We start from the raw sequence: 14,598 nt of genomic DNA, 5'->3' as shown, positions 1-14,598 counted from the left end.
TTTAAGATTAGTGTTGTGATGTGAGAAAAGATAGTAGTGGTGATAATTAACCTCTAAAATGAAAGCCTACAGTGCATCACCTTACTTGTTTAGATCAGGATTTCTCTACCTTGGCTGCATGTTAGAAACTCCCAGAGTGTAGTCAGTGGCAGAGTGATTTACGCCTAGAATCTCAGCACTTTGGGAGGCAGAGATGGGCAGATTGCTTGAGCTCAGGAGTTCAAAACCAGCCTGGGCAACCTAGTGAAACCTCATCTCTCCAAAAGAAAAGGTGGACATAGTGGTGCATGCTTGTAGTCCCCAGTTACTCGGGAGGTTGAGGTGCAGGGATTGCTTGAGTACATGAGGTTGAGGCTGCAGTGAACTGTAATTGCACCACTGCACTCCAGTCTGGGCAACAGTGAGACCCTGTCTCAAAAAAAAAAAAGAAACAAAAGAACCCCTGCCCTCCCAGGGTGGATTTAAACTTTCTAAGTTGATGGGTAGGTTGATGCAGACTAATTATAGTAACACCTCTCAGGGGAAGAGTGGGACCCAATCAGCAGTTTTTGTTTGTTTGTTTGTTTTTTTAGACGGAGTTTTGCTCCTGTTGCCCAGGCTGGAGTGCAGTGGCACAATCTTGGCTCACTGCAAATTTTGCCTCCCAGGTTCCAGTGATTCTCCTGCCTCAGCCTCCTGAGTAGCTGCGATTACAGGCATGCACTAACACAGCTGGCTAATTTTGTATTTTTAGTAGAGATGGGGTTTCTCCATGTTGGTCATGCTGGTCTTGAACTCCCGACTTCAGGTGATTCACCTGCCTTGGCCTCCCAAAGTGCTGGGATTACAGGTGTGAGCCACCATGCCCACCCCATTTTTAAAAAGCTTTTCAGCAATTCCAGTGGGTACCCAACATTGTGAACCATTGAGCTGGGTGGAAACTCTCAATTCTGATTGTTGTATTTTAGAAGAGGTAGAGGTGTGTGTATGTGTTTGTATGTGTATATAGATAGATATAGATCTATCTCTTTTATATACCTGTCTCACTAAAGTTTGTGTCCATCATCTAGCAGTCAGAAAGGCCAAAGAGGTCCTTATTAGAATGGTCTGAGGATCAGCATTGGCTTCACCTGGGAGCTTGTTAGAAATGCAGAATCTCAGGCTCCCCACCCCAGATCTGCTGAGCTAAATTCTGCATTTTCACAAGTTTTTTCGGTGATTCCTACACACTTTAAAGTTTGAGAAGCACTACTGGAGGTGATATTAGGGTAACTGTAGACCTCCACATACCCTGCCTTTTGCTTCTCTCTGGTTTTGTGACTTAAGTTGTGACATTTTTATGCAGGGTTGGAAAATGAAGCTAGTACTACATGCTCACATCAGCAGATTAATAGCTGCAGTGAGTTCCTGATCTGGAGCAGATGTGAAGGAGACAACTGCCATCACCACAAAATTCCGCTCTTCCCTGAGATGGGGAAAGAGAAAACGGCTCAAAGAATGGTCACTGGACTGAAGGCAGTGCTCTTTCAGTGTCTTCTCTCAACTGCTTTATGTATTAAGAATAAGAAGCACAGTACTTGTAAGGATACTTCTTTATAGATACCTTTGAGAATTCTCTGAAAGAGAAAGCTGTTTCCCTTTAAATAAGAAATTTGCTCATCCCAGTGTCAGACTGCAAAGAATAAAGCCAAATCCTCCAAGTTCCCTGGAATAATTTCTATACAATACCCAGCACTCAGAAACCTTATAGTGGCTATAATCAGTCCCGTGTCTTAAATATTCCAAGAACACTCAGCCTGCTTCCCTCTGTCTCAACCCCCACCAAGAATTAGGCAGATTGTTTTGCTACGATACTTTCTTCCTGCAGTGATGAAATGATTCTTTTCTGTAAATACTGTAGGGCCTAGTAGCATAGTTTCTGGGAAGATTTCCCATCGCTGTCCCTTCACCTGACACACTGGTCAGGTAAGCACCCTATTTCCTGACTATTGTAGATGCCAGTTATGGGTTCAGCATCTCTGGCCTGAGCATTCTGAGAAGAATTCCCTACACTAGAAATGAGGGGCCTTTTTTCTTTCTTTTTTTTACAGGAAGTGACCTGTTGCTGTTGACCCTGCCCTGGAACTACAATGATGCTCAAAGTGGAACAGAGCCCTCTTCTCCCTAAGCAAGCACTGTCTTTTGCCTGCTCACCTTCCAACATGTTTGGTTTTTGGTGTTATAAAGGGGTAGAAAGACAACACTGATAAACAGACCTGGCCTCTTGTTCTAGCTCAATTGCTAGCCATGTGACTCTGGGCATGTTATTCAAAGACCCTGCATCTCAGTATTCTCTATTTTGAGCCTTCCTTCCAGTAGTTATATTCATTACGGGTCTCATTCTCGTCCCCTTAGTGGTCCTTCAGTTTTTTAGGACAAAGCATCTCAGCCTCCGACCTGGTCTTGGCCTGATGGGTCTGGTGGTATCCCTCCTCTCTGGCTTCTTTGGGTTGTGGCAGGAAGTGGAAGTGAAAGGGGAACAGCTGGCCTGCCTTATGCCTGTGTGCCAAGTTTCTTGGCAAGTCGGAGAACGAGTAATATTCGTGTCCCTCATCTGACTAAAAGCTAGAAGTTGGTTATGATGGTCTCAGAACTGGCAGCTGACACCAAACAACTGCATTCATTCATGTACCACATCTCTTCATAAGGCTGAGACTAGTGTCCAACAGAGTCGCCTCAACATTCCCGGAGACTTACATAACTTAGAGAATTTGTACCTATTGCATATAGCAAGAAGTATTCATCCTTGAGGCTCTACTGGTTCAGGAACCACAAGGTCCATTGGCAGTAGTCTCTCCTGGATGTAGAAGGAAAGGAAATTCTGAGCATCGAACCTTTGTAGGGGTTTCAATAGTAGAGTTCATCATTGCCTCTTTTTAGCGGGAACGAAAAGGCATCCTAAGGAATGGAGATAGTGAAATACTGACTCAGAGATACCAAAAAGCACAAGAACAAACTTTCACTTCTTATAACTTCGAATAAAAACCCATGGGCCAGTCTATTTTCATAAATTTTATCTATCTAGGCTGCTACCTCTTAGATACATGTAGGACAGCATTTCTTAAACTTTAAAAATCACTGGCATCTTTGTAAATAAAATCTAAAAAATAGACATAGTCTCAGGGACCTTGTGGATCACTAACAATCTCAGGATAATCATGAGTTTCATGTTTGGAATCCTGACTTTTGGACATGCTGTCTTTTGCAGGGAATTCCTAGAAGATTGAGGAGCCTGGAAAGGGTCTTCTTGCCGTTCTGTTGGAGTGCCTCTGACTTCCCCAGTGTGTCCATGTGGCCACACCGTGCTGCTTTCAGAGACAGTGGGCTTTCGGTAAGGCACAAAAGTAAGTAAAACTTTGCCTTTAGCACTGCTGTCCTTCACTGGGCAGATTGCCCTACCTCCCCACCTCCCCACCTCCCCACCTCCCGAGGCCAAAATTTGATCTCAGAGCCTGGGAGCTGCAACTGCAGAAAGTGCAAAATCCTGTCTTTGGTTTTGGAATTCTCATCAATGCAGACTGTATAGCCATGGATAGGATATGTGAGAATACTAGCGTGTTATGGCTGGAATCATCCTTAGGCATTACCTAGCCAGTCCTGCCTCTCATTTTAAGGTAAGAATAGGCATTTAACATTGTAAGATGATGTAGTGGGTTCCTTTGGCATTGTTCAGATGCCCCAGGGAATGTGTTCTTCCATCCATTTCTTGAGTATTGACTGTTTGGCTGCCCTAGTCCACAGAGAATTGTCCTGGCCAACAGGCACTCCTCTTCACTTGGGAAGGTTAGTTCCCTCTTCCATCCCTCATCAGCTCCTCAGCTTATAGACTGTAGCCATTGACTAGTTGGTAAGGGGGTACCAAGGGTCAGCCTTCTTGCTCCTAGAGGGAACCAGCTTTGTGGTACAATTGAAGCTCCCTGTGAGATCTGGCTGAGGTTTCTGCTGAGACCACATTTTTGCTCAGTTTTCTTCCTCTGCCCTATCTGCTGGCTGCTCCATGCCCTTTTTCCCTGAGAGTAATAATCCCTCAAAGACTTACTGAGACAAGAATACCTGTCTCAGGCTCTGCTTTTAGGGAATCTGACTTAACATAGAAAACTTGCTGAATAAGTTAATGAAGACTCAAAATCTTCCTCTGGAGAATGAAAATTGACAGTACATTTGCTTCAGGTTTGGTCACCTGTACCTACATCAAGGAGGTCAATTTAGGCAAATAACATCATAGGCTTATGATTAGCAAATTGAAGTGGACAAATGCAGATATTTTTTGCATTATTTTATTGCTGAATCTAGATCGGTTGTTTAAAAAGCATAGTAGAATGACACAATTTAAAATAGTGTCAATCTTCCATATGGTGTAATTCTACCATGCTTTTAAAACAATTGATTTAGATTTGGTAATAAGAAAGTTCTTTAGTTCTGAGGTCCTTTATTTGTTCTGTCTCAGTTTGGAGCTGCAGTAGTCAATATGGATTCAGTTGTACAATGGGACATTTTCCCTGAAGTTGTCATTTTCTGGTCACTATGCTCTTTGAGGGACAGGATCTGTGTACCATGTTAATCATCTTTGTATTGTTCCCTGTGGTGTTTGGCACAAAGGATTGTGAATTGTAGATGTTCAAAATCCCTCAAAGATATTGAATCACAGCTGATTCTGAGTTGAATCAGCTGTCTTAAAATATTTTTCTTGACATATTTAGAAGATAAAGTTTTGGGTATAAATATACCCACAAGAACTATATCTAGGCTTTTAAAACAAAATTGCTGAATATATCTAACACAATAATTTAAACATTTTCTTAAAAAAACTTATTAGCATGGGCTGTTTTGAACTTGAGTTGCCTTATCTATCTATGATTGTTTTTGTGATACACGAAGGTACATACTTTCCCACCCTGGAATTTCACAGAAAACAACCAACCACACATTTTGAGGTGCAGATAGCTTGCTTTATTTTGTTGTTACTATCTCAAGAGGTCCAACAATTATAACTAACAACTGAATTTATACTTGCATGAAAAGAACTACATCAAATTGACATTGTGGGCAGTTAGTAATATTGTTGTTTTAAATTTAACGACAGCTTTATTTGTTGTTGTTCTTTAATTTTTGCTGTGGCTCATTGCTTAGGTGCCCAGGTTTTTCAGGTGCAATTAAAATTTAGAACTACCACACGAAGGCGTTGGCTGCACCCTGGGACCTCCAAGAGCTGACACTGCTCTGGCATAGGAATACTTGAATAGCTTGGTTAAATGAAGGGATGGCCAGGAGATGTTACTTTTCCAAGCTATCCAGGCACTCTTTATGTCAGAGACAGTGTAAAAGGAGCGAACAAAGTGTTGGCCGTTGCACTTTGCTCTGGTAATATTTGTCATGATAATTTCGTGTGACATCATCAGAGAAAATGTAAGACGTTAAAGTGTTGCTTACAGGAGGGTAAATGCAAACATCACCAATGCCTTACATTTCTGATTCAATAGGTATTGGTGCATATATCAAGTGATATGCACAGCATCATCCTCTTTTAGGTGGATAGGACATCTTCAGTGGGGAATTTCTCAACCCACTGAGGCATACTTAGACATCAACAGTATGTTGAGGCACAAAGATTGATTAAATGTTGAGCAGGGTATTCGTTCCATAAGAAACTTTCTCCTACCAACAGTTAGTTTCAAAAGTTACATTGTAAAATGTCATAAAATAAATGGTACAAAACTTTATAACCGTTAATCCGGCTATATACAGTATGTACATGTCACTAGCAAATGTATAATATTCTTAGGTCAACAATTATGAAAAGGTTGAAATGAATATTTTTGAAGTTTGACTCATTTAGGTTGATACAAAACTACTTTTTTTCTTTAAATATTTACAGATCAGAAAGATTAGTCCATGTGAAATGTTTGCGAAAAGTTAAGGATGAATGTAGAGTATAAGGGCACAGGCCCTCTTAAATGGATCGAATATGTATATTCACAGTGGCAGAGTCAGATCCAAATTCATTCCCTAAACTCAGGGTATAAAGTCCACCATCTTGTTTCTGTACGTCCATGATGATCAGGGTTGTCAGGTCATCTGTGTTTTCAATGTGGAACCTCCCCTGTTGTTCTTGATTGTGAATTTTTCTTCCACCACAGGACCATGTTACTTCTGGGGTAGGCTCACCCGTGAAAGCACAGGCTACGGTTAAAACTTTGCCTTCATCAATGCTGATATCAGATGGAAGAGCTTCAATTTTAGGCGGAATTCCTTTATGGAACAATGACAAAAAAGTCTTAGGATCACTGAAAAAATAAAGATTTGCTTTCTACTGAATTGCGTATACTAAAGACTACACCATGCCACTTGGCCTGGCAACCTCTACCAGTAATTTTATTGCTCACCTCTTATGCCTGCTTTAAGCATTTTACTAGTTGAGCTTTCCAGTTGTGTCATGCTAGATTTTCCCATAAAGCTGCTGGAACTCATTTCTACAAAAGACTCTTGCATGGAGGACATGCTTTGGGCAGACATGCTTGCAAATTTCATCTCAGTCATGCTGCTAGCACTGCTGCTGCTGAAACTGCTGAAGGAGGCCTCCTGTTTGGAGGCAGACATTTGGACTGACTGAGACGAGAAGCTTCCTTGCAAGCTTGTGTCGCCACTTGTTCTCAATACTACCTCTTTGGAAGGTTCTTCAACTAGAGCTGTGGAGCATAGCAGATACACAGTGAACATCAATGACATCTGGTTAATTGGTGACATATGACGCTGACTTACAGAAATGGAAACCAACACACGCACAGCAACATAACTCAAACAATTTGCTGTTGAAGCATAAGCAAATACATATATACATACATTTTAGCTATAAAGAAAGTTTAACTACAAGAATGAATTCACACAGGATGTCTGTCTCTCTTTCACATGGAATTTAACAAGGCTTCTTAGAGTTTTCTGTGCTTGAAAGAGAGGAAAAAAATCATCTAAAGGGCTTAAGTGCATAAGAAAGAATGGTAAGGAGATACTTACGAAGAACCATTAAGGAAGCTGTAGCTGAACACTGGCCACGGAAATTTCTGGCCTTAATTGTATACTTTCCACTGTCGCTGACCGATGCATTTCGGATTTCAAGAGAGTATACATTTCTGGAACGACTTACACTGACATTTGAAGAAATAGAAATCTAAGATGCAGGAAAAAGAAAAGAAATGTTGAAGTTGTTCAGATGTGAAAGATACGGTATTTAAGTTTTCAATAATATATTCATAATTAAACTTACTGGCAGGTTATCTTTAAACCATTCGATTTCAGGGGATGGCTCGCCACTGATTTCACAAGTGAAGAGAACATTTTGTCCTTCGTTAATATTTTGAGATTTAGGCTGTGAGATGAAGGCTGGAGCATCTGAGAATTCTTTGCTCAGTGTCAAATCATACTGACACTTGACGATTCCGTCCCTGGTTTTGCCTATGCAGGTAAGGATTCCTTCATCTCTGTGACTGGCTTGCTTGATGGTTAGGGTCTGATCACTGCCTGAGACACCGTATCGGTACTCCTCAGAGTTGGTCAGCTCTATGCCATTCAGTACCCATTTCACATCAGTGGCACCAGCAATGTTGGCTTTTAAAACCACTCTTTGACCTTCTGTTATGCTCATCTGAGTAGAAAATGCTTTAATCTCAGCATGAGTTCTGATTTCTTCTGATGCTTGTGATGTTTTCGTGATTTCCTCATGGACAATGGATTTTTCCAGGGAGGTTGCTGCTGACTTCTTGACTTCTTCAGAAATCAGAACCTTTGACGCTTCCTCTTTGAGGGCTAACTTTTCTTGAGATTTCACCTCTGACATCTTAATTTCTTCAGACATTACGGCTTTTTGGGAAATTTCCTCTTGAACAACCGCTTTCTTCTGAGATGTAATTTCAGAAGACTTTTGTGTAGAGACTGTCTGTGCTTCAGTATCTTTTATAACTAAAAAAAGAAACCTCTGTAAGGCAAACTTAATTGGAAAGAGACCCCCACCTTTTACTCTTCTAGATTCTGCATGTGAACAATATACAAACAAAAAAGTCAACTTCTTCATGCAATATAGGTAATACCTAATACTTTCTCAGTTCCACTTTTGGAAAATTGTCATGTGTGACTTTTGAGATCAGTGTAATGATTCCTTAAACTAAACTGAGCCAAAGATGATTCGTATGACTTAAGGAAAAAAGTCTCAAAAAGGATTTAGGAGATATGTGGATTTAGGAGATTTTGAATAGCCAAAACATTAAATTATCTTTCAGAAGATTGAAATGAAAGCAAACTAATTTTAATTGGTAAAATAGAAATAGTTCTTTAATTAACTTTGTACTACTTTGGAAAATTAGCAAGTGTGAAGGTTTAGGCAAGCAGTACCATTTTGTATATTCACTGACTTTATTCTTAAATATTCCTGGGGGCAAGCATTGACGTTATAGAATCTTATATAATACCACATATAATAAGGAACTTAATAAATGCTTTTTATGCTCACAGAAAAGCATATGCTAACTTCAAATTTGTGTGCTTCTACATTGGTGTACAAATGGCATTCTGGAACTAGGAAAATAATTTTAATACTTTCTTGTATGTGTGTATAAGTGAGGATGTCTGAAAATATTTTCATAATACTATCTTCTGAAAGAATGTTGGTAAAAACAAAAGCCAACCTACCTTTTATTGTTAATTTGCAGCTAGAGGACACAGATCCGGCTGAATTTTTTATTGTACAAGTATAAAGTCCACTGTCAGAAGCATCAGTCTTATGAATTTCTAAGAGGAACGTTCCCTTGTCTTCAGAGAGTTTATATTTACCTCCTTGTATAATAGCCTATAGAATGCAAATGATTCCATTTTAAGCTTTCTTTGAATGGGGAATTAAGGGAGAGGTTAAATTTTAGAAGATAAAAGTAAGAGACATTTAAGAACTGGTTACCTTTCCATCCTTTGTCCAGATGACAGTTGGCTGGGGTTCTCCAGTAGCCTTAACTGCAAATTTAGCAACACTGTCTGAAGAAACAGTTGTATCCTGCAACCCAGTAACAATTACTGGTTTTGAGGAAATTGGTTCAGGGGCTTTTGGTTCAGTTTTCCTGGTTATGGTTGACTCAGCGTTTTTCTGATCTGATTTCTTAGTTTCTGATATTTTTGATACCTTCTCATGGATACTGTTAAAGGCTTGCCCCATGAACTGGAAGTTGGTTTTAGAAGTTCCACCTTCACCAGAAACCTCACAAACATATTCTCCCTGATCAGATTCAGTGAGGTTATGGATTTTGAGCTCATAGGTACCATCTGCTGAATAATGAAACTGGAAATGCCCATTTTCCTTCAGTTTCTTGCCATCTTTATACCAGGTGACCTCTTTTGCACTTAATACACTGCTTTCAACCATACAGGTCAGTTTTGCAATCTCTTTAGAAGCTTCTGCTTTTAGAACCTGAGTAATCTTTGGTGGGGCAGAGACTGGGAGTTGCTGAACTTTCTCCGTTGGTGTTGGTTTTGTCTCTGTGGGTGATACGGCTTTGGGGTGAGAAGTTTCTGGAGATTTCACTGGTTTTGGAGACTTAACTGCTTCTGGGGATTTCACCCGAGGCTCTGGGGATTTGACTCTTGGTGGTGACGTCACAGCCTTTTCAGTTACCCTGGCCTTTTGAACAGTCAGAGTAAACTGTGCTTCTTGTTTCCCCTCACTGTTTTCTACCACCACACTGTAATTGCCCTCATCGGAAGCCTGCACTGAAGATATCTCAAAGGTCGATTTATACTTGGTGGTGGTCACTTGGTGGCGGGCAGAAGTACGTAGCACTTGTCCTCCACGCAGCCAGGTCACAGTTGGTACTGGCTCACCATCAGTGTCACAAGAAAACCTTGCAGACTCGCCTTCGTGGACAGTCATGGACCGTGGCTTTGTTAGAATTCTTGCCGCCAAAGTCATCTTGATCTTTCTGGTTGTAGATTTTTCTTCCAGTGACTTTTCTTCTATTGCAGCACTTTTCATTTCTGCAGATGCGTAGTGTTCATATGAGGAGAGACTTTCCCTTGTCTCTGTCATCTGTGATTTCACTTCCCTGACAGAAGAAGCAGCTTCCATCTCAGACGTTTTCTTAAATGACGAAACAGCATACGCCTCTGTTCTTGTTAGCTCAGGGAAAACAGATCTGGGAACTTCTTCGTCTCTGCGCTGGGAGGCATAGGTAGTATAATCCCCTCCTGTTACATCCAATGTTGCATAATCAGAAGCTTCACCCTTGTAGTTGGTGCACACAGCACGGTAGGTTCCACTGTCATCAATATGACAGTCTAGAATTTCCAGAGTCAGGACTCCACTTGTATTTGTGTAATGAATCTTACTGCTCTCTTGGAGTTCCACACCATTGTGGTACCATTTAACTTCAGCAGTTGGCTTAGACTGAACATTTAAGATAAAACGTGTATTTTGGCCACATGGTACCCTGTGTGAGCGCATTCTCAATGTGATTCGAGGGGCATGGTCCAGCGTGAAAGGCTGCTGACTCAAAACTTCATACTTCCTTTCTGATGTCTTCTGAGTTTTTAAAGCAGCTTTCATGGACTCATACCTGGAAAAGATATCAAATCTTGCAGACCTCTCAAATCTCGAGAGTGATCTCTCACTAGACACAGGGCTGGGGGATCGTGGACGAGTTCTCTCTGGAGTAGGGGACCTTCTTTCTGTGTCATCTTCATATTCTTCAGCCGGTTGTGGACGTGACCGGATCAGCTCGGACACTGGCCTCATTAACTCAATGTAAGTTGGAGACAGAGAGCGCCGTCGTCTCAGTAGTCTAGATGCAGATGAGGATGATTCTCTTTGAGTACGTTTTGAGATTTCGTATTCTTCCTCAATTTCTGTTATTTCTGTTACTTCTCTTTGCCGCCTTGATTTCTTTCTAGACTTTTCCTCCTTTGACATGTGGTCAAGTTCACTTTTGTATTCTGAGAGACGCTGGGTGGCCATAACTGGGCGAAGCAACTCTTCATCCTCCTTCTCAGCCATGATTCTTTGCCGTTGCTTCGGCTGTCTGTATGATGCCTGGGCATGCCTTTCCCGCAATTCTGCATAACTTGTACTAGTTTCGGCCTTTGTTGGAATGTGATAGGTTGAATATCTGAAGTCTTTTCTTGTTTCCTCCACCTTGACATGAGGTTGTGGTGAAGAGTAACGTAGGCTAGAAAGCTCAAAGCGTGGAGGGCTTCGGCTTGGGGGTGAAGCTGAAAAACCTAACTCAAGCTCTTCTTCAAGACGCAGCCTCTCTTCCTCTGTTCTTTTCATTGCTAAGTAGTCATCAATGGGGAGGAGTAATTCTTCATCAGAGATGTCCCCAAGAGAACGTCTTCTAGGTCGGTAATAGAAGTCATAATCAGGAGAAGGTGTACGCCGGCGGGCTGGTCTCACTATCTCAAGATCATCTTGGGACAGTTTAGGAATACGCCATTTAGGTCTGTATTGATCTGTAATTCGTGGAAGAGGCATCACATAGAACTGTTCCCATCTTGAAAGGCGGATGCGCTTGGGTCGTTTCTGCACAAGTCTGTCAAGTTTCCCAGGCATTTCATATTGATCACGTATCTTTTTATACCATTTCATGTCAGACATGGGCACGAACTGCTTGATGCGTTGGTCTTCTTCTATGGTAGTCTGCTTGTATTTGCGTGGCTCTGGTACATCATAAGGCATCCGGAGTTTTCTCTCCTCCTTCTTTTCTTCCGTCTCAAGTCTAAATTCCCCTTTCACGGTCTTGGTGCTTACAGCTGGTTTGTAAAGGACAGCAGCCTCTCTCAGAGCCTCTTTAGCTACCTGTGTCAGTGGCACACTCTCAGTTCCAGAAAGAATTTCAGCCATTCTGAGGGTTTTGTCAATTTGTTTTTGTACATGTCGCTCACGCTCTTCCTTACTCTTGAATTCCTGTTTCTTGTACCTGAGGCGTTCCACTTGTAGGTGAGCCTGGCAGCTGGTGGACCCAGCTGTGTTAGTGGCTGTGACTCTATAATAACCCGTGTCTTCAGGCAAAGTGTCCCTGATGTGCAGAGCATAATAATCCAAACCTTCATGGATAATTTCAATGTTAGTCCCGAGGGACAGTGGCTGACCATCTTTCTCCCATTTTAATGTTGGTGGGGGGATGCCAGACACTCTGATCTCAAAGCAGACACTTTGGCCTTCTTGGCATTCTGCATTTGCCAGTAATCTTTTGAACATGGGTCTTAAGGTGCTGTCTGTTGGAGGTGGGTGTAGGGTTACCGTCAGCTTTGCTTTACAGCTGTCTTCACCATATTTGTTCCTTGCCACAATAGTATATTCAGCATCATCATCTATAGTGACACTGTTGATTGTTAATTGGTAAAGACCCTTGTCTGACTCAAATGTGTACTTCTTGTCATCATCACCTGGTTTGATTTTCTGACCTGATTTATACCATGTTACACGAGGCTCTGGGTGGACAGTTATAGTTACGCCAAACCGGACATTTTCACCTACATAAGCTGTCTTATTATAGAGAGGCAGGGTAAATTCTGGTGGCCTTTCCAGGAGTCTCATTGTGTCTGTTCTGCGCTTAATTTTCCTCATGGTTCTACGGCAGTAATAGTCATAAACTTCTCTCACACCTTTAACAAATAGCTCTGCGTAAGAACTGTCTTCACCATAGTCATTGACTACTTTGCATCTGTAGGTACCATCATCGAATTTGGTAATGTCTTTGACATAGAGAGTGGCCACTCCATCTTCATAGGTGATTTCATATTTCTCACTGTTCTCCAGCTGTCGGACCCCAAAGTACCAGGTCACTTGAGTAGACTGATCATAATTTTCAATTTTGCATACGTATTTGACATGTCCTCCTTCTTCACCAACTGCATGCATTATCTGCCCAGAAATTGGGCCAATTTCAATGGATGCTACTTTAACTTTAGCAACACTCACTCCCTTCTGAGATCGAATTGCACCACCACAGGAGATCCGGGCTGCTGACACAACCATGTTGAGGTCTTTCTTGATCAGGGTGTGGTAATAACGCCGGTGTTTTAATGTTCTGATAACTTTAGTACTGACTCTTTCTATCTTCTGCTTTAACCATGGGTGCTGGAGAGCCTCCGATGCTGTCATGCGAGATTTTCTCTCTTTCACTAACAGCCGGTCAACAAAATCCATGGCTTCAAGGCTAATCTCTTTGAATGCTTCTTCATCGAAAGTATATTCAGCATTCATGATATTCTCAATGATCTGTTGGTTAGTTTCAGCCAGGAATGGGTTGATACCACTCAATAGCACGTATACCAATGTTCCAAGTGACCACATGTCTGTGGCTGTGCTGACAACGTCATGCTGGTGGACTTCAGGTGCGTAGTATTCTGGGGCAGTGAATAGAAGCCTGAAGTTGTCCCCTGGTTTCAGTTGGCGGGCTTGACCAAATTCTATGATCTTAATGGTAGAGCTTCTTCTGGTTTGGTAAATGATATTTTCCGGTCTAATGTCAAAGTGTCCAATATTATGACTATGTAAGAACTCAAGTGCTTCACAGACCTGGCGAACATAACTTACAATTTCTCTTTCATTAAGTTCAAAAGCACTTGTGTTAATGCGCTCAAATATGTCAAGTCCTGATATAAACTCAAAGATCATAACTAATTCTTCCATGCTTTCAAATGATTCATGGAGGTATAAGATGTTTCTATGCCTAGCAATGTTCAAAATGGAAATTTCCTTCTTTACCAAAACCTGATCAGTCCCTTTGACTTTAACAAATTTGGCCATGTACGTCTTCTTTGAGGATGTTTCAACACAACGATGGACAATTCCAAACTCACCACGCCCAAGATCTTCAGCAATCATGTATTTCTCATAGAGTTCCTTGGTTGAAGAGTGAGATGCTTTAGTCATGGAGACTTCCCTGGTTTCATCTACCTCTTCATCATAGTTCATAGCTCTGGTCTTATCTTCTTTGGTTATGGTTGGTTCTGAAGGCTCAGAAGGCTTGCTCAGACCAAATTTATTTTCAGCTATTACCCGGAACTGGTAACTTGTTTTTCCAAATAAGTTGATCACAGTATAACGTGTTTCTCGGGCCTGTCCTACACGGAGCCATCTTTCTGCAGTAGTTGCACATTTTTCAACAATATAGTTGGTGATTTTGCTGCCACCATCAGAGGCTGGCTCAGTCCATGTTAAGTTGACAGAATCTCGTGAGACATCACTAACTTTGACTCCTCTGGGGGGGTCAGGAACATCAGCCACATCCAGTTCAACTGTCTTCTGATCAATTCCAAATCTGTTTTTAGCACAGACCACATAGAAACCAGCATCTTTTCTCTCTACTCCATTGGGGAAAACGAGTGATGTGAAGGATCTTGTGACAATAACTTGGTAGTGGCCATTATTGTCAATGAGATCTTGTCCTTTCTGCCAGGTGATTACAGGATCTGGTTTGCCACTGAAAGGAATCTTGATGCTGACCACTTCACCTCGGAGAGCATGAACTGCTCCCATGCCTTCAAGAGTTTTAGGTAGGTGTATCTTAGCTGGAACTGTATATAAAAAAAATAAGAATATAATTT

At 41.5% G+C, this 14,598-nt stretch overlaps 1 protein-coding gene and 1 long non-coding RNA gene across 4 annotated transcripts in view; one reads left to right on the top strand and one right to left on the bottom strand.

Moving 5' to 3' along the window:
* Positions 1–751: 751 nt before the first annotated feature.
* On the top strand, positions 752–5,710 carry LOC116561245. The gene is made up of 2 exons (XR_004273347.1): positions 752–2,182; positions 3,227–5,710. It is a non-coding gene; the product is annotated as an uncharacterized LOC116561245 (long non-coding RNA).
* Positions 4,952–14,598, bottom strand: part of TTN (titin) — a 269,746-nt gene continuing 260,099 nt past the window's right edge. For 2 of the 3 annotated variants that reach the window (XM_032293067.1, XM_032293068.1), the window contains 6 exons: positions 8,960–14,568; positions 8,698–8,854; positions 7,280–7,971; positions 7,030–7,183; positions 6,402–6,704; positions 5,969–6,267 (listed from right to left, as the gene is read on the bottom strand). In XM_032293067.1, the coding sequence (XP_032148958.1) occupies positions 5,969–6,267; positions 6,402–6,704; positions 7,030–7,183; positions 7,280–7,971; positions 8,698–8,854; positions 8,960–14,568 (7,214 nt within the window). Of the gene's footprint in view, positions 6,268–6,401; positions 6,705–7,029; positions 7,184–7,279; positions 7,972–8,697; positions 8,855–8,959; positions 14,569–14,598 lie in introns of all 3 variants that reach the window. The other variant, XM_032293069.1, reaches the window with a different exon arrangement.

This window comes from Sapajus apella, unplaced genomic scaffold (genome assembly GCF_009761245.1).
Source record: "Sapajus apella isolate SASKATOON/1434 unplaced genomic scaffold, GSC_monkey_1.0 scaffold28, whole genome shotgun sequence".
NCBI classification, from domain to species: Eukaryota; Metazoa; Chordata; class Mammalia; order Primates; family Cebidae; genus Sapajus; species Sapajus apella.
The sequence above is the reverse complement of the archived record's forward strand: the minus strand, read 5'-3'. Positions and strand labels throughout refer to the sequence as shown.